Source organism: Lichenostomus cassidix, chromosome 9, assembly GCF_008360975.1.
Source record: "Lichenostomus cassidix isolate B80296 chromosome 9, HeHo_3.0, whole genome shotgun sequence".
NCBI lineage: Eukaryota > Metazoa > Chordata > Aves > Passeriformes > Meliphagidae > Lichenostomus > Lichenostomus cassidix.
In genome coordinates this window covers 14,705,512-14,726,238 of record NC_139490.1, presented here as the reverse complement: position 1 = coordinate 14,726,238, position 20,727 = coordinate 14,705,512, and the positions used below count along the sequence as shown (strand labels likewise).

The window sequence follows — 20,727 nt, the reverse complement described above, 5'->3', positions numbered from 1 at the left end:
CCTACCCAGGGTTGATTAAGACAAACTATCACAAGCTCAAAGTAAGGCAAGTAAGACAGAAGCCAGACATGGAGAAAGATGAGGGAGAAAAAAACAACATACATGCTTTCTAAAAGCAAACATAGCATAAGACTAGACCTAGTTACCTCGGGGCATGAGTTTGTCACAAACCTTTTTCCTAACAGTTTTACTTTTAGAAGCTACACCTGAAAATCAAGGTAAAAAATAAAAGTTACTGCTCCACATTAATAAAAATTGGTATTAACCATGCTTCAAACAGCCAGCCACAAAACTGAAGGAGGTCCACATTGCTAGTATTAAGACTAATACCCATCACAGGGCTTGACAGCCTTCTGAAAATTTAACCTTTGTTACCAAAAAACACATACATAGATCAGAAAATAAAGAATATGTTTGTATTCTTTTATGTCTAGCTTTACAAAAGTCTAGCAACTATTTGCCCTTCTTTACACTAAACTTTACTTATTTGGACATCATGCAATACAACACTGGTTGTCAGTAGTAAGTTGCGCTGATAAATGTGAAATATACCTTGCCCTTCAGATTAAAAAAAGCCATCTTGTTCAAAAAGTACCAGGGGCCTCAGCTTCCATTTTGAAACACCAAATTTATCCCCACAACTCAAGGTTCACATTCCAGATGACTCAGACCCTTTCACACCTTTTATGAAGGTTAGATCTTTGCAGTTCAGCATGTGCACTTTATTATGGACACTAGCAAAGCAAATCATTCAGGAAAAACTGAGAAAATGGGATTTCCCCCCAGCTCCATGAGCCAGCATGGTATTACTAGACACTGATAGAATCCTTCCGGTTTTTTTTCCACATGTACCCTTGTATGTTTGTTAGGTTTGGGGTTTTTTCTCCTGTCAGGTCAATCGAGAAAATGAAGGTCTTTTTATCAGCTGTGATAAACGAAAAACTATTTATTCAAGGGTAGAAGTCAAACGTGAGAAGGGCCAAGTAACTTCCTGAGGTCCTTTCCAAAGTGGCTTGCTGTATGAATCCTACCAAGAGAGGCTTTTCTGGATAACTGAGGACACAATGGCTTGAACATCATTGCTAGCACTTTTCATGTATCTTCAGTATTGAAGTCCAGTATTAAATTACCATTATTAACTTTTTTGATAATACACCTAAGTTTTCCATTTTTTCTATATGAAAACCTTCCTTTCTTCCAGCGTTGACCATCTCCTGCTCTCATACATGGCAGTTTTCTGCCATATTTGTACCGAGTACCTTCATGAGTCAAGTAAGGCTGGCAAGACAAGCCTTATTATAGACTGGAAGAGTAAACAGATTGGTTCTGTGTGCTTGAACCCTGGCTGCCAGACAGAATGGAAGGAGAACATGACGGGATATTTACACAATTGGATTCTACCAACTTGATGGCAGGATTAGGAGAACAATTGCTCCTCAAACTAAACTTCATACTAAAGCAACCATTGCTGGTATCTGAATGCAAGCAGAGGAAGCCAGTTGACTTAGCCCTGTCCTCCACAGACATTGTACACTTGATATGCAGCTAAAAATTCTTTATTTACAGAAGATTACTGAATTTGTGCTTCAAAACTAATTGTTTTGTTAAAAAAAGACATCCTGAAACAAGTGGCTACATACAAGCAGTTATTAATCACCACTGAGAACTTTGAAAAGAGTTTTGTTCCTTGAGAAGCACTTCATTTCATATAATTTTTTTAAAATACATCAGGAGGAAAAAAGTTAATATGACTTTGTTTTGTAGTAACCAATCTCATGTCCTAAATTAAAACTGAGATGTGAAAACTCTCAGCAAGAAGTTGCTTCATGTACTGCCACAAATCTGTTGTGATATTATATAGTGATTAAAATATTAAGAGCACATTTAAAGTATTACTTCTTCAGAAATCTAAGCATACTCACCCACAGCTAATATATTACTCTACCAAAACAAAAACATCTTATGTACTACTACATTCAGAGTCAGTGCTGAATGTGGCAGTGACAGCTTGATGAAAAGAGTGTAACAGAGTCCACAAAGTGCTTTTTAGGGAGTGTTACTAACTTGACAGGTGATGAACAGGACACTGACCATCCAACAGGCCAGTGGTGGACGCCTGGTTTTGCCAGTTTTTGCCAATGCAATAGTACACCGTGTTGTACAACCTTGGGATTTGATTATTCTTTGTCACAATAATTTAGCCTCAGTGTGACAAAAGACAGATCCATGATCAAAAGTGTTCTACATGATGCTTATCAATTAGTTTGTTAGAAAATATAGCATGGCATATAAATACAAGATTAACACAGACAGCTGTGAGAGACAGCTGCAGGTTAGGTACAAACATATAGTTTAGTTAAACAATACAATTCCTACTTCTGCTTCAGCTTCATCACTTAGAAACAAAAGGAATTCAGTCTGGTTATGTTTCTGGATTGCTGCAGAGTAAGTAACTGTACTGATCAGAGATGTAAGGATCCACATGGAAATTGATAATGATGGCATTAAAGCCAAACGCATGATATTTTTGCCACACTGCTGCAGAACTAATAGTGCTGTCACCTAGAGCTATAGGCCTCAAATTTAAGAATTATTCTACAGGAACAAGTTTATTCTGTAGGAACAAGTTTTCATTTTTTTTTCTTCTGTAATATTTACACTCTGGGTTTGAAGACAGTCAATGTACAATATAAAAAGAAAATTAAAAAAAACAAACTTGTGCATGATTCCTGATTAGGAATGACAGCTTTGATTATTCATTTACTAGGAAGATGCAGAATGTTTCCTCTAATGGTCACTTTGGCCTGAAGAACTTTTGCAAGACATCAAAAGACTCCATTTTCATAAGCTCTTACTCAACAGGTTGGCACTCCTACTGAAGTAGATCTGCTATATTAATAAGTAGTAATGTCATGCTGTGGATGACCTACAATTTTTCTACTGACAGCTAAGACATGTTTAGGTTCCTACCTATGGAACCATCTGGAGACTGAAGACTTAGAGGTTGTTAATTCAAGTTTACTACTCAGATTTTTTTTCAGAAAGTCTTTAGGAAAGGAAAAAAAAGAAGATCTGATTACATATATTTCTAACACAATAATAGGATATACCAAACAATAAAATTAAAAATATCTTTGCATTTAAGATCAAAAGAACTGAGCTGCTCACAATCAGCTGCATTTTACAAAAATAGAAACTACTGCAAGTTAAAAACATGTATATTGCCAAAAATTCCAAGTATTATTTACAGAATTTATTCACCAGAACACAGGTTTTAAACTTCTTAGTTCAAATAATGCATATTTTATTAAAATATCAGCTGCAAAAGCTGAAGTTCTAATATTTTCATAAATACATTCAATTGCTATATTTATTAAGTAGGCTACCAAACAATAGAAAGCTACAGTTATTTTTCCAGTGCTTTCACATCCATTGCACATATTTTATATACATAAAATGAAATATGTTTAAAAACTTCTAGCTTGGTGAAAACCTTAATAAATCTCAGAAACCTCAGAAATCAAATACAAAAAAAAAAAAAACCCAAACCAAAACCCCAACCCTGTTCAATTAGAACTCCAGTTTTGGGACTGGAAGAGGGAGAACTGGAAAGAGACTATACCAGAGATAAACAGAAGTAATCACAGCAATGTTTGCTAGCTTTTAAAGTCTTACAAAAGTATATCCACAGTGACAGATCCCATAAGAAAATTTTGAAAAATTAATTTAAGTGCTCAGAATTCCCCTTCTTTCTCATTATGATAGATGTACTTCAAATTTATCAGCTGGTAATTACTCAACTGCTCTTACTGACAGACTTTAAAGCACCAGGAAGCTCAATATTCATATTACACACAATACATAAACTGTGGAAGCTACCCCTGTTTGAGTAAAGTTTTGCATTTCAGTGTTAGAAGCTCTGAATCAATATTATTTCTGCTAAACAAGGCAGGAAGAAAAAAAAAACTTAACTTTTTTTTTGAGGGGGGTAGTATTTAAAATAAAAAATTATTACTGGATTGCTACACATAATAAAAACACTCCCAAAACAAACTACACACTCTCTGAAAGCGTTCCTAAGTTGCACGCCAGACTTACAGAATAAATTTAGGCCAGTACCAAGCACTCATTTCTTCCCCGTGTGTAAATGCGACACAATCAGGCCTCACATGCAGGCCTCTCTCTCCAACACAGGCAGGACCTTTGTTCGATACGTCGATGTTTTTCCCCCAAAGCCCTTGACATAACTTTCCATTCTTTCCCCTATTATTTTCCGGTTCCCCGTCTAGACTTCGGGACTCCCGAGCCGTGCAAACCCCCGCCTGCCGGAGCGCCCGGGCACTCGGAAGGGGGAAGGGGGAACAATAAAAAAGTTGGACACAGGAAGACGGGCCTGCAGGTCTGGCGAGAGCCCCGGCCTCGGTTGCTACCCCTGCCCGGATCAGCGGGGCAGCAGCCGGGAGCCCCGGGGCCACCAGCCCCCCCAGACTCGTCCCACTAGCCAGGCCCCCGGGAAAAGGGAAGGAGGAAGAGCCAGGCAGGAAAGGCAGAACCCAGCGTTTGATCAGCCTCCAAGTACGACGCATTATGCAAGCAAACGCAAGGACCAGGCAACTTGCTTCTTGACTGAAAACAAGAAAAACATCAGCTCTAAACCATTTAGCTGCGAAAATAATCCCTTTCGTGGGCAGCCAGCTTTGTGACTCCGACCCCACGGGCGCCTCCGTTTTCTGCCCACCTTCTTCCTCCCCCCAAAAAAGCTTGTGAAATATGGACGTCGGCCGATTGTTTAGCATTTTTACCGAGCTGGGCAGGGGGGAAAGAAAGAGAAATTGCTATTTTTTCCTTTAAGATATTCCACAGCTCCTTTAAAGGGGAGGGGGGGTTAAAGGGGGGGTCGGTGGGAAAGAAAGGACCACTAGGGAAAAGGGGGCCAAGCGGAGTGGGGGAGGGAAGACGGGGAAGGGCATCGAAATCGGCACGGCAGTGTCAACACTGACACTGCCCTTTTGTATCAGCAGCCGCACAGGGCCCGCCGAGGGGCGGCCGCGCTGCCGCCCCCCTCCCGCCGGCCGGCCCGGGAGAGGCGAGCTGGCCCCGGCACCCCTGCCCGGCGCGGGGGGGCGAGGGATGTCCCTGCAGCGGCCTCGGGGACCGCCTGGCCATTTTGTCAGCTCCATTTCCACCCCTTCCCCGCACGGCGAGGGCCCCATTCCACCCCTCCGGGCCGCCCCACACACTCACCAGCGCGGCGCCGCGTCGCTCCCGGCTCCCCTTCGCCCCCCCACCCCCTTCTACAACAATGCTCCGGGATGGCGCCGCTCCCCTCCCCCTGCCCCGGGCCGCCAGGAAGGGCAGCTCGGCTAATGCCAGGATGACACAACAGGCCCGGCCCGGAGTCGCCGAGGGGCCCGGCGAGCGCCCCGCCGCCCCGCGCCCGCCCGCCCGGCGCCCCCCGACCGAGCGGAGGGGCCCCGGGTACCTAGTTTGTCCCGGTGCGGCCTCCGCAGACGCTCCGTGCCTCCCTCCTCCCGGCAGCAGCCGCCTCGCTTCCCTTCAATTATCAGCTGAAGCCGCAGCACCGACCGACGCCTCGTCCGCCGCCTCCGCCGCCGAACGCCTTCCAGCGGCGCGAGGGGGAGGCCACGGGACTACTTTCTCCTGGCGCCGGGGCCCCGCCGGGGCCCGCGCGCGCTCCGGGCCGGCGGGCGGCCCCTGCCCCGGCTGCCGCCCCCCGCGCAGCCCCCGCCGCGGCCCGGAGCGCGGCCCACTCGCTGCGCTCGGCGGCGCTGCTGGCGGCGGTCGGTATCCCTCCGCCGGGGTCGTCACCTCGGGTCCGCGGGAATGTCCCCCCCTCGGGGCGGCCAGGGGGCGGCCGGGGCGCGGGTCGCTGGTGGCACCGGCGGCGGGGGTCAGAGCCTGCCCGGCACGGCGGGGCCGCCGCGGCTGCTCCTTTAAGAGGGGGCCGGGCTAGCGGTGACCCCGCGCGATGTCCGCCCCTTCCTGGTTACCATGGAGACCGCCCGCCGGCGTCCCAAAATGGCGGCAGCGGGCCCGGCGCTCTCCCCGCCGCCCGGGAAGGAAGGCAGGCAGGCCGGCAGCCTGAGGCGGAGGCGGCTTTACTGAGGGTTCGTCCTTAGGGAAGGAGCTCCTCCGTGCCGGGGCAGGACGGGGGCTCTGTTCACGCCGCCAGGAAGGGAGCCGGGAGGTGCCAGCGGTAAGTGCCGCCAGCCTGGCCTCCTGAGGGCAGGGAGCGCCCGGCTGCGGGAGGGCTGCCTGCAACAAGGGTATTTCCAGGCGTGGGTGAGAGTGCGTCTAGACCAGGAGCATCAGCACGTGAGAGATTCCTTCTACCTGGACTTTCCCGAGCCTGTGGGATGGAGCTCTGGGTGAGGAACCAGAGAAAAGGAGGAAATAAAAATCTGTCAAAATGGTGAGTTAGTAGCCTTGTGAAGCAGTATAGACACATCGTGATTTTGTACCCTCAAAACAGACATAAATCTTCTCTCAGAAATGCCTCACAAATAAATAAGGTTCTAAATTTAGAGCAAATAAATAACAAATCCTTAAGTAGTGCCACAGTATTCTTTCTAAAGAAAGATAAGTTGAGCAGCACTTTCAGTGTAATCAGATTGAAGGCAGGGAGGGGGGGAAGCAATAGTCTAACATGTCATTCCAAAGACTTAAAATTAACATCGGAGAATGGGAAGGCAATATATATTTTCCACATTGTACCTGAAGATGTTAGGTGTCCTGCCTTACACCAATGTAAATAACTGGGTTTTCACACAGGGAAATAAGAAATGTTAAATATCCTGGAATAGTTTTTTGAACTTTTTTTTTTAAATTTGTTGCAAAATGTGCAATAAGAGTATTTTAAGAATAGTCTAATAGAATCATCAATGAGGAATATTGGACAGTAAACATATGAGGTTTAGTAAATCTGATTATGAGTTTATGAAGTTATTAAATAAAAATGCAAATATACTATAATCCTTATTTCATTTCTACCTATTTTTTACTTAGTTTACTTACTTTATACGTATTAGAGAGACAAACACAAATGCTTGTCTCAGGCTGGACATACTGATTTAGAAGTTGTGAAGTTTCAGAAACTCTTCTGAGAAAGTTTTCTAAATGCCTCACCAGAACAAAAAAACCCCCACCCAACATATTTTTAAACAAGGAGGAAGTTTCCAGTTTGTTTTCATAAAGTAAACCAAAATAATGAGCATATGTTCTTTCGGGAAAGAGCTGTTGCACAATAATTGGGAAATATGTGCTTTTGAGTGGCTGAAGTCTTGTAGTGGGCCTGTCCCACTGACCCCATAGGAATCCTATCGGTGCTCTGCTTGTCCATGGAATGGCATTGAGTGTTGTGGGGTCTTTGCTATTCATATTTGCACTTAGATAATAAAAACAAGATTGTTCTTATTATTGTTGTTTTCTTCAGTTTTTTGGTTCTCATATCTGTTTCCTGTCACACACTTCAGGTACCTATTCTTGGGTTTGTTTTCAGCTGCCCAAATATATCCTGAAAACAAACGAAAGTCAGTTAACATAAACCGTGCAAAAAAGCTTCATAACTCTTCATAACACTCAGTGTAACTAAATTCAAATTGTTCTGCAAATGTTTGTTGTACAAAGCATTACCAGGAAGTTGGTGTCATTGAAAAATAACTGGTTTGGATTATTTGAAGAATTCAGCTTTGATTTTATGGGAATAACATCATTTGAGTATGGTGCAGTAAATGTATGTATTTGAATATATTACTATATTTTCTGAAGTTAATGTATCTGATTCCAGCAAAACTTCCCAATTCACTCAAATTTTAATTCACTATTCCTCAAAACACCTTCACATAAGTAGTGTCTCCAGTTTTAACTTCTGTACACGTAAAACTTCTGGATGCTAGTTAGCCTTTCTACAGGCTATGGAGTCTCCTGAGAAGAGACCTGTGTCAAAAATAGCAGTTGAAGGTATGTGCATCACTGATGTTCCAAGTTGTGTCTCATGTAAAATATATTTAGCTGTCCTGTGTTAGCATGGAGGAGGCCTTGTTGTTGGTTCATGTTCCCAGTGTGCTATTTTGTAGTCAGTCTCGGAATAAATTACAGTCTTTGCCTAAAAGGCCTCACAGTCTAAGCCTCCAGCCTTGCACATGGGTACATGAATGCTGAAACCTGCTACTTTGAATAGTCCCATTTTTGGAAGTGAGTGGTTTCAGAACCGTCCATTGTTTTTCTTTAAAAGGAAGAAGAGGAGTTTGTGGCTGCATGGTGGATTTGTATGAAGGCTCCCATAATTCTGTGAGTGTTGCCTTTCTTTGAATGATCTGCTTGGACTTTACGTGAACAGTAAATTCAGCTCCTTCAGGATGAAGTTATCAATTTACTGGGCATGTGTTATAAAGCTCCAGGGTGTGTGTACCTGTGGTCATAGCCAGGATTTCCAGGTATTAGCTGACTCTCAAGTCAAACTGTCATAGAACCAGAAATCCTGTACAAATACAGAAAATCTTAAGAAATATGTTAGGGCAAGAAACTTAGCTGGACGAAGAGGCCCTATCAGGGGGTAAAACAAATCCATGGCAGCAGGCTTTGTGTTCACCTGAGCCATGTGAAATGTCTGTGGCTTTTGTTGAGTTTTTTCCCCCATTCAAGAGGACTGACATCTTTCTTCTGTCATGCAACCTCATAGGTTAGGGGTGTTCTCTGGAAGGCATTTTGGAATTCTGCTGCTGCCTGCCTCAAGTCACTATAGTAGGCCCACACTATTGAATAACTAAAATTAATTACGAGGAATTACTGTAAATTGACTGAAAGGATGTCTCTGAGTAGAGCTAAGCATACACTACTAAGTTTGCTGAAGCTAAGTATAGGACAATAATCAAGTAAAGAGGACAGGACAGACAAACAGAGAACCTAGAATGTGATACCACAGGGGCATACATCCTCAGCTCTAAGCTCTAAGCATGTGAGTTATTTTATTACTATAAAAATAAACTGGAAAGTTATTACTTAGTATAGGTATCTGTAATAACAGCAAAGTGTACTTCAGTATACTGTTTATGTTTAACTCAACTCTAGAGAAACTAGACCACCTGGAAAAAGGAAAGCAGGGCCTGCTTTGGGCAAGATACTGGTAGCAGACAAAAGCAGAGGCTTTGTTGAACTCTTCTAAGTAATCAAACGCAACAGTACTTGGGGGAAGAAAGTGAAACAAACAACTATAAATAAACCCCCTTGTCTGTGTGGAGGTGTTTGTGTCCAAAATGTGACAAGGGGAGCCTGATGCTACCTTAGTTTTGTAGCAAGAGACAGCTTCCATACCAGATACAAATTCAGGATCAATTATATGTCAAAATTGGAGCTAATAATTTATGAAGATATGGACTAGTGAGCAGCAAGCTTGTGCTTCCATTGAGAAGTTAGGGAGGGAAGAATACCAACTAGTTTCTGTATAAGGTACTTCAAGGAGGAAGAGTAAGGAGAAGGGGAGAGCCCTGTAACCCTTTGCAAGTAACTCTTCTAGAAGTAGAGTATATGGAGGTGCAGATGCATAAATGAGCATTCACAGAATACAGTTCACCTAGCTGGATTGTGTGGAAGGAGATATCTTCTGAGCCATCAGTGAAAATATTTTTTTTCAAGTCAGCAATCATAATTTTACAAATGCACAGAAACCATTGCACATATTTCCCCTGCGTGGGCATCTGCTAGTTCCACTGCAGAAATACAAGACTGAAAGAGACAACTTCAGGTCATCCAGTCCCAGTGCCTGATGTTTCATCCAGCCACATAATAGTTCTTTATAGCATAAATGGGATTTGATGTGTTTCAAAGGTAGTGAGGCTTTTTTCCTCTGCTACTTCACACAGAACAACTGCTCCAGATCATCACTTCTGTGATGGTTACAAGTGCAGTTACGCAGATTAATTTACAGCTTGTTTGTCTATCTTGTGTATAGGTAACAATTCTGTATATGTGTGTATACATATATATGATATATTGTATGTATTTAATAAATATATGGTCTGGATAGGGTTTGTTTTGTTTTTTCAGTCTCCACTTGTGAAACAGACTCTGTTTCTTGATCGCTGTCATATCTTTTCACTGTATTTCTTCTCATTACTACTTTTGTTCTTAATAATAATAAGCCTAATGAGTACCATGTACAAAAGCATTACTTCCTCATGTCTTCTGGAAAATCCTGGGTGATTTAAATTTTAGGATTGTATTTAACTTTCTCTACCAAAATCACATTAATGACTCTTGATCATCCTTCGATTAGTTATTATTCTAATGTCTTTCTCCTCTGTCAACTTTCGGTTTATAACCTTTTGGTTTATGGCAGAAATTATTTCCAAATGAATGACATTGTCATTTGTAGTTTTCAATTTTTTTTTTTTTACTGTTTGTTTTCTTTTTTCCTCTCCAGGATTGCTCTGAGTTGTTATGAAGGAGAAGTTGGTGTACATAATAAACATAATAAATAAACATAATAAAGAAAAAATTATTTTTGGCCATAAAATGTATACTAGGAATCTTGCTAGGATTCATGGAAATGGTGACTAGTTTTCATTTTGAGTGCATGTAATACTACATAGAATCTTTTTGTTCAAGACTGACATGAGGGATGGCAACTTGTTTCACATGCCTTTCCATTACCTTTCACTGTACATGTTTTTCAATCTTGAAATGCCAAATTAATATTTGATATGCCAGTTATAATTTGGCAAGCTTTATCACAAACAACAATAGATGTTATCAGTTTGTACAAAGCAAGCGATTAATCATAGGGCTTCCAACATTAAATGTAAGATGGCTTGAGAGAGCCACGCAAATAACCTTTCAAAATAACATTTCTTATGAATTGTCTAACAGATGATAAGTACAGGTTTTGAAAAGTGCAAGAGAGGAATCCAGATGGTAGGATAGGAAAGATCGGTCGCTCATTTTGGTCAAACAAGGAGTATAGACACACATCCCCCACCCCCCAAAAAAGTCTGGTGCCTAATCTGCTTATAGGGCATGCTGATAACTGCAATGATGAGGCTGGTAACAAAAGAAATGTAATGGGAAAATGATCCGCTCAACATGTAATTAATACTAGCATCTGTCACCATTTAATGAATGCTGCACTAATCAGAAGATTTTGTCATGTTAGTAAAATGTTCAGCTACTTACCCACGAAAGAGCGGCATTGTACATACACGAGGCTGCTGTCATTCTGTGCAATATTCCACATATGATCTGCTCCTGTAAAGCCAGGATAACTGAACTCTGACAAATATGCCACTGCAGAATTCTGTGTTTGGCCAGAGATCAGCAACTGGGTTCTCTACCAAATATACATGGGACATGTAGATGAGCAAACAGTGTAAGTAACTGGGCAAACAGTTCTGATGAATGTTCTTGTTCTTTACCCCTCATTGCTCCCATTGTTTAGTGTTTGCCTCTACATCTTCAATCAGTTTCTGATTAAATCAATACATTCTGAGCACAGCAAATTATTTTGCATACTGAGTACTACACTATTTGCTAAAAGATCCAATAATTAATTGTTTTAATTTAAAAAATAAAGCTGTTTTCTGGCTTACTGAGTTGTAAGCAAAAATTCTGAACCTACGAAACTTAAATCTTTAAGAACATTTTTAAAATCCTTTTTTAATTAGCAACCCAGTTCTGTGACTGATCTCTCCAAGTCCTACACTACAAAAACCCAAACAAACAAAAAACCACCACCACCTCAACAACAACATAACCCAAACAAAAATTAAACAAAACAAAACCAACAGCTTATAATTTTTGCTAAAATTTCCATTTTAGGAGACATTAATAAATGATCACTGTAATGGTTGTGGGCTGGCTGATTTTCAGTTGTGAGAACCTTCATGCTTTACTAAACCTGCAAGAATAGCTCCTCCATTTGGAAAAAAAAAAAAAGATACTGTAAAGTTAACTGTTATATCTTGGGCTTGTAAGTCTTTATGATGACATTTGATATGTAACCTATTTGATTGACAGCAGTTGCCATTTGAAGTGCTTAAGCCAGATGGAGGAGGGGGGGGAAATTAACAGATGTTCTAATAGTAATTGAGCTGAAATTAATTTCATGTTACACAAAAACAATCTTTTGAAAGAAAAGCCTTATTTTAAGTAAAGATCTGTGGGAGATGAAACTTTTTCAAAATTCTACTATTTTATTTGCACTTGAAACCTGAAGGATGCCATACCAGTTATTACCTAGCTGGACCAACTCTATTCAAGTCTCTTCTTTGACTTTTCAAATAGAGATTTGTGTTCTTAACAGACAAAAAGAGCACAGAAATTTCTCAAGAGGGAGTTTAAAATGTTATATTTTTATTATGAGCTATTTGTATGGAGCACTTCAATTGCATAAAACTAGGAACTTCTTGTTGTTGTCTTAAATTAGAAATATTTCAAGTATAATTTGATGAGACCAGGAGAAGGAAGCCATTTTGTCCCTGCTCAGGAAATGCTCTCTTGTGCTGAAAAGGTCTATTTCCAAAAGAATTGAACATTTTTATGGTAATGATATCACATGGTATGAAGCAGTTATTATCAGGAGAATGTTTGTTAAGCATAAAATTCATAGGGAAATCTCCTTAGCTTTTTTGCTGTCTCTAATTCAGACATCAAAGTAAACAGTAAAGCTGCTTGGAAGATTGAGATGGTTTCTCTGGGGAAATAATGCTACATTGGAAAAACATGAATATTGTTGTCAGGTGTTTCTGTCCAAAGCTAAAATATGTTTGTTTAGCAGTGTTGCGATGTGTTGTAGTTGGATGCCTGATGTTACCTCTTGCTTCTTCCATGATGTGCCATCTCTGGATATATGCAGTTGCTAAATCTTATCCGTAAGGTTTTGGGGAAGATTTGGGAATTCTTTGGTCATGCTACAATACAGAAGATGTAACACAGCACAAGAACTGACATAGGAAAATTTGGATTTTCAACAACTGAAATGCAATTTGTGATGTGATGTACTGGCAATGCTGGAATTTCAGGATTTTCCTTATTAATGGAGAAAGATTTTTCTACAGAAGGTATCACATACAGCAGTGTAAGTGGTGTGCTTTTGAGTAGAAGACTCAATTATCTTTCCCAGAGGGTGGTTGTTTTGGCTTTTTTTTTCCCCCACAAATGTTACTAAATGCTTATCCCTGTGAAACATTCATTTATTGATTTGAAATTAGGTATATAAGTGATATTGAGTGATTATTACTTGTGAAGTTCAGTTGTTAGTGAGCCTATGATAATGCAGTGCTGTCGTGTGGGCTTATAAAATTCTTTTCTCAGTAGTGGTTGAGCTGTTATGTGAAGATGCATGGGAATATTCTCGTATCCGTTTCAATTAAGGTGTGTTAAAGATAATAATCTTAGCTAATTCTCTGTTACCATTATTTGCTATTCATCTTGTTTTTCTATGTCACTGGTAGCCTAGAGATGTATTTTTTACTCTTGTCTCAGCTAGGTTTTGTTTACTTAAAACTAGTCTTTAATATACAGACAGCAGGATCTCACAGAATTGCAATGTTTAAGCTCCCATTTTAAGTTTTATGCATGTTTGAAAATTTGTGGCTTTCTTTGAAAGTATCATGCTTGATCTAGTTGTATCTGACAAAGATGATTTTCAGGTCATGAAGGTGTAATAGTTTCTCAAAGTAAGCAATCACGACTACTTTCTGCTTAATAATGTAAACATTTCTTGCCGGACCCAACTGAGGTTCATATGTTCATTATTGCCAGTGCTTGTTCTTCCAGAGAAATATTTAGTTCTACTTTTCACTTGCCTTACTTAGGTAGTACATCCTTATCAATCTTGTTCTCTGTCTTGGGCTACTTCAGGAATAATTCTACTTTTGTGTTACCAAAAGCACATTTGTGTTCTTACCTGTTGTCTTGTTCTCCTTTTGAAGATGCATGGAAATGAATATTTCCTGCTTCAAGCTAGAAAAATTATTTCTTCTTTTCTGTTGCCTTTATTAACCAAGAGCGGTTTACATTATTTAATTTTCCATATACAGAGTAGTATTCACAGAGAAGACCTATCAGGTATGTTTACTTGACTAGGCATTTATACTTTTTTCATTTATCTAAAGTAGTTATATGCACTCAGCAAAGTGTTCAAGGGAAGAAAGAAGGCAAGTGTAGAAGGCAAGGCTAGAAAAAGTTCAGAATTTTTATTTCAAAATGAGATAGGCTAGGAAAGGTTTTATCTAAAGACACACCAGTGTAACCTAAAAGCTATTTTTAAACAAACTTGCTGGTCTAAACTGTTCTATGGATTTTTATTGTAAAGATTCGCTTGATTATGATTGGGTATAAACTAAATCAGTTTGTGTTAAACTGAAATAAGCCTAAATTAAACCAAAGTAAAAGTGCCTGCAGCTTTTGGATGAACTTCACTAAATTAGATTAAAGTAGTGCACTGGGTGCAACCAGTGTAAATGTCATTTGTTGGCTGAAACCTGAATTACACTGGAGAAGGGTGGGAACTAGAAGACTGAACACTAGTGTACTGTAAAATAATGAAAATCATTTGCTGAAAAACTCAAAGTAATACTGTAGAAGCAGAAGCCTGGAAGAATGTCTGAAGCCAGAGTTCTATATAACATAATAGGATGATAGTGAACAATAGAGTGAAAGGAATGACAGCAGATGGGGATTGCAGACCACAGAAGCTGTAGAGCTGGAAAGCATCAAAAATCAAGCAGATACTTTTAACAGAAAATGCAATGTCTATTTTAATATATGTACCCATCAAATTTTCATGACAAAAGATAATGAAAGGATAGATTTCAGCATTTGCTAAGCTGGTGCTGCTGCTGAGTTGTGCAGTTGTTTCCTCCTATGCAGGTTACATGAGACTGAAACCTAAAGATAACAAATGTCAAGTTTCATGTAAAATGAGTAATTAAAATTGGAGTGAAAAAATCCTCGTCTTTGAAGAAACAGGAAAAAAAATCAACCAATAGTTAGAACATGCTACCTGTAGTACTGAGCTGATAAGTGATTGAGAGAAAGCGCACACTTGTTAACACAGCTTTTTCTAAAAACTGGAGACATTCGTAGGAGTCAAGTGCATCAAAAATGTCTGCACCATCTGATAGCCTGCCAAGGCAAACACGACAAGGCCCCAGCCTTGCTGCTCTCACACCTTTCTGCTCTGGACCTGCCACAGGGGTGAGCACCTCTGCCCAGGGCTCAGCTGCCATCAGGGGCCTGGGTCAGGCTGGAGAGATCTAAAGAGCCTGGAGCTCCAGGCACAGTGGGGCTGGGTTCCTGTCTTTTGATTTGAGGTGGCATTAAAGCTGTGAATAGACAGCAAGAGAACTTTGAAAAACCGACTGATATTGTTAGTTTCTTCTTAAAGAACGTGATGAGATTTTAGGGGCCAGTGCAGGAGATGTTTCTCAAAATTCAGACTACGAGATAGTGCTGAAAGTGAGCTGCCCACATAAGATTATAGGAAAACAATTTTCAGCAGATATTAGATTCAACTGGTGGCAGATATATGCAGATCAGGATGATAAGAAGTATCCAAGAAGGGAACTATGGGGTGATTTGACTAAAACTTCATCTGTAATAAAAAGGATGGCCAGATATAGGTACAGACCATGCTAAAAGAGGTGCAGATTCCCTAAAAATTACTTTGTGCTGTAACACTGCTGTACTTCAGGACATTTTATGCAGATGGCAGGAGTCTGACTGCTCTGTTCCCTTGTTTGTGATTTTTACTCTAATAAAGGGGAAACAAACTCAAAAGGGAAAAAAAAAAGGAAAAGAAATAAATGAGTAATTTTAAAGCATAGACTAGACCAGAAATTGTAACAAGGAGACCTTGAAACTGAGTTAAGGAGGACAAAACTAAAAGAAATGGTTATAAATGAAGCCTGTCAGTGTCCTATCCATCTAGAAAGGAATGTTATGTCTTGCCCTTCGCTTCCATCCTTTGTTCTGTTAAGTAGTGGAATAATCTCTTTGTGGCAGTCTAATCTAGGTCTGCTTGTTTAATCACATTAATAAATGGCAAGTATCATGCTCATAATTGAAGACTCTGATCCTCTAGAGTAATATTTTATTCCCTCTGATAGTTTTGCTTTCTCTTCAGCGCATCCCCTCCCTTCTGCATTGTCTCTTGCTCTTGCATTGTTTCTCTGATCTGTGTGCACAAGTCTGCATAAAGATAGACCTTTGCTTCCAAAGCACCTGTGCTGTACGCAGCTGTGATAAACAGCTTGACCTACTCTTTTTTCTTACTTTCTTGACTTTTTATTTATTCCCCCTCCCACTCAAAAGCTCTAGGAAAACCAAGGAAGAAAGATACTAAAATAGGAATAAACCAGGCATGTAGCTGCATGAAAGGGAGGAGACCATGGCAAGACTGCAGATTTTGTGCTTAAATATAACTACTGCATTCCCCAAAGGAAAAGACAATTATTATTTCCAAGCTTTTTATTCTGTCTTCCTCCTGTATTTCACTAAAATGTTTTTCGGATGCTCTAAGTGAGAGCCTTTGGTAGTCATGCACACACACACGCAAAGCTAATCCCTTGGCTTAAGTGGGGTGTTGTTTCTGAGTGTGAGTGAAGTGAGGGAAAAATTATCCACATCATAATTGGTACATGCTCAGTTTTGGAATTCAGACATTTCTCTTCTTCTTCATGCACTTGAAATATTTGTTAAAAGCACCAGACAAAACAGTTTGCCTTGACACCAGGTAGTTATCTTTTTTCCATGTGTCACAGTCTTTACCTTTGTACCCTGCTGAAGTCACTGTTGTATTTTTGTTTGCCAACTAAATTGTTTTAGCTTTTATTGCTATTAATAGTATGCTCTTTTTTTTGCAAAAGCAAAGCAGACATAGGGAAGGGAAGTATGTGGGTTTGCATGATGACTAATGTGGTCCTGAGAAGAATCTGTACAAACTTTCAAGTACACACTGTTGTCCAGAATTTCAACCAAATTACGGGTTTCTCTTGTAGAACAGTTACTTTGTATTAGGTTTTACACTTTAGACTCTTTGGTATATATGAAATGGACATCTCTTAGAAAGACTGAAAAATTGACTATGTCTAGTAAATGCTAAAGAGACCTATCTTTGCTTCTCATGAGTGCACATCATCAGGAAACTACTATTCTGTAATCCTATCAGTGTAGACGAAATAGTAATTTATATCATTTCCTATACTGAAGCAAATGGAGATGTTAGAGTTTTGTATCAGCTGTCAAATGAAGCAGGGACCTTGTAAGCCCTATCTTAAATTTGAAAAGAAAGTTAATAAATTGCCAAAAGAACAAAAAACATCCAATTTCACATACATAAGAGGCAGCAGCTAGTACCTATTTGATTTTATATTGTTCATCCCTGAAATGTGGAATGGCACCAATATGTGGCTTTAGATTAATTTCAGTTTGGTGAAATTAATTCTTGCACTACTGCACCCAGGTGTGTTTCAATTTTTCTGTTTACTCTTAAAAAGTTGTCCTTCAAAGACTTCTGAGAACCCTAAATAAATGAAAATTTCATTAACTGAATTGATTCATTATCAATCTCTTGATAGTCCATTTTACTTTTTTTTCCAATGAAAGAGGTCAAACCCTGTCAGTAATTTTGAGCTATGTACCACCACCTCCCCTGAAACCAGTGTAGTCCCTTCCTCCGGGCTGCATTTGCTAGTGTTCACATTCGTGCATATTAACCAGTTTAGGACTCTCAAAATAATCTGCTTTGGCCAGTCATATATTTTCATTACCAAGAGTCTAACTGGTTTAGGAGGCAGGAAGGAAAGAAGAAGACTTAACAGATTCTTCAGTTCTACAAGATCTGCATTCTTGCTTTTAAGTTAATCACAATATGCCATTGTAGCCTCCCATGAAACAATTGCCCATGTGTGTTACGTTCCGCAGCAGCTTATCCCCCAGGGATCAAAATAGCATTGGCTTGAGCTGGGTCAGTGTCCATGCCTAAGGATAGCCTCTCTCCAGCTGTTTGTAAAGTTATGAAACATTTTATTTTAGTTATTTCGCAAATACCTGTCCATTGTCAGTGCTAGATGCTTCCATAGTTTAGACACAATACATGGTTTCCTCTCCTTGGAGAAAACTGAGTAAAATTTTGAGGTACCTGTTTTGCATTTTTTAAAGTGACCTAGAAGCCTCAGCTTCACTCACTTGAAAAATGAGCATAGCTTTGTCTAAGCCTAAAGTTTTCTGTTGTCCAACTCAAATTCTGCTTTATTCCTTATGTAGTCAAAGCTGCAGTGTGGATTTAAATGCAACTGTGTGAAAAACTTCACTATAAAGTAAAAAATCCCATTACTATGGTATTGGCTTCTCAATTAGATGCAACTACATTGAATAGAAAAAGAGTAGAAAAAGCTATGATGGGATGGGTGCCTTTTCATGAGTAAAATTTCTACTACACCAGCAGGGGTTGGAAAGATGAAGGAAGCAGGTGAGCTGGTAATTTTCACTAATTAATTTCAGAATTTAAAATATTTATCTAGCGAAAGCATTTGACTTCATGGCTTGGAAATTGAGCCTAGATTTATGAATTCTTAGGCAACAGATTAGCAGATACTGGCCTCAAGCAACCAATTAACTGAAAGATATTTAGTTATATAGATAATGATTTTAGAAATATCTAATTTATAGTTATCTCAAGATAGTTCACTAATGTTTATATTTATTCCACTTTTATTTTATAAAGATTTATGTGAGGGTGAAATGGGCGATTTCTTAACCAAAGTACATGAAAGTGAATTGTTTTAAAAGCAATAGATTCATATGAAATTGTATTAAAAATGCAACAATACTGTGCAAGAGAAAATAAGGTAAAATAAAATGAGTGACAGGAGCATTTGAATACTCTGATTTTGAAATCAAACTTTTATGGTCTCCTTCAATCTCCAAAACCAGCCAAAAGCACAGGTTCTTTGTTTTATTTTTAAACTATGGAGAAGTTGGATATGGGATAAAATAGTCTGGGAGAAGGGATTTAGTAGAGATAGAATCACTAAGACTAACTGAGAATGTGACATTTTCTCAGTAGAAGACACAATGGTTCCTTCACTGCACAGTGGAATGAGAGCTTGGATTGTAGTAACAAATCTAAGGCTGAAAACAAAAACTGGGGATTTAGGCCATTCACCTTGGACAGAGGAAAATGTTTGAATCTAGATCTCCTGAATCTCAACAATGTTATTTTTGAGATTCTGGAGTCACCTTCCTTCTCCAATGAATGTTTAACTATTTAAGGAAAAACAATTTAAGGGAAAAATTAACCTCCATATAGCCTGTAATCTGGGAAATTATATCTTGAGTTACTAGTTTTAAGCAAAGCAAAAAGCTGAATCTGAAGAAGTTTGAAATCCTAAAAATGTGTCCTGGAAAGGAAAAAGTTTCTCATATTTGCCTTTGTACAGGGTTTCACAATTCACACCATCTGTCTTCAACTTCCCCCAACTTCTTATACAGTATGAGTTTGACTTGTGAGACTTGTCTTTACTTCTATAAATTCCAAAATAGATAAAATTAAAGGAAGAATGAGACCAACATCCTTAAAAGCTGGCCCACCATATGACAAATTTCAGATATTATTTTCTCACACAATGTAAATAGTTCCATGCTTCTGGTAATCTACAGTCCAGATTACTTTTGACAATAGATACTTCCTAAATATTTTACTTTTTTGCTAATTTTCATTTAAATATTTTAGTTGTTTTATTTGTTAAAAAAAATGGCAATGAATTTTTACCTGAAGCCTTGATTGGTTGCTGCTGTTTAAATCTGGTTTTGCTCATCCTTTTTTCTTTTTTAATGAAGAAAATGCCACTGGAATAAGCAATGTGGTAGTGAATTGCTTTACCATTTGCACCTCCAAGTAACATCGGGAATTGAATGTGTCCATGGTAACCAGGATGCACTTATAACACATTCCATTCTTCAACTTTTAATCTATGCAAATAGTATAGGTATTACAAAATCTATGCAATATTTTTATTTGAAATAACCACATGCTACTAGATTACCAAGGTAACTGCAATTTGTCCTGGGTATTTGCACATGAAGAAGTTTATTAGTGGAATAGTGCTATTGACAGTTTGTTCCACTGTAAATCAAAGAATAATGTTTTGAAAATACCCAGTGGTGTTTAATAAAATTTGAATATTTTATTTTTCCTGTGCCTTTTCATGTTGGCTTGATATTTTCATTTTGGCAGATAATACTATTGCAGTGTGCTTCCTGGTACAGCAATTAAGAGGAGAAGGTATTACGGAGATATGTATTTCTGTAGTTTTTTGAAATTACTATTAAAATGCCTTGGAATTCATATAACAATAATGTGGAATTGTGCAACAATACTGCAAGAAAGTAAATTTTTATACCCATGTTAAAACATCTGCTGTAATGGACAGGGATATTTCATTTGCAGAGTATTGGCTTCTGTTCCATTTCAAAGTTTGTTGGATTCTGTAAAGATAAAAGTCTTTTTCAAGAGTCTAAACACATATATGCCCACCCTAGTGCTTGGAATAAATATGTTCTTGGACATTGACATCTATTTAAACTACATTACAGACAAATTCACTCATATACATAAAATAATAAACAAAAATTACATAGAATACTTACTGTGAAAAGTTTGTCTTGCTTACAGCAGTGCAGAGTTTGAGTATCTGCTATCTGCATACA

General features: G+C 39.2%; 2 protein-coding genes across 7 annotated transcripts in view; one reads left to right on the top strand and one right to left on the bottom strand.

The window, feature by feature from the left end:
* TRIP12 (thyroid hormone receptor interactor 12) overlaps positions 1–5,969 on the bottom strand; it is an 80,662-nt gene extending 74,693 nt beyond the window's left edge. For 3 of the 6 annotated variants that reach the window (XM_085069550.1, XM_085069556.1, XM_085069555.1), the window contains exon 1: positions 5,483–5,631. The gene's annotated coding sequence lies outside the window, so the exon portion shown is untranslated. Of the gene's footprint in view, positions 1–5,482; positions 5,632–5,829 lie in introns of those variants that run through there. The other 3 variants (XM_085069554.1, XM_085069557.1, XM_085069553.1) reach the window with 2 other exon arrangements.
* On the top strand, positions 5,303–10,397 carry LOC146433339 (uncharacterized). The gene is made up of 3 exons (XM_085068784.1): positions 5,303–5,386; positions 5,487–6,433; positions 8,255–10,397. The coding sequence occupies exons 1-2, from the start codon at positions 5,303–5,305 to the stop codon at positions 6,138–6,140; spliced, it is 738 nt and encodes a 245-aa protein (XP_084924910.1). The 3' UTR covers positions 6,141–6,433; positions 8,255–10,397.
* Positions 10,398–20,727: the final 10,330 nt, after the last annotated feature.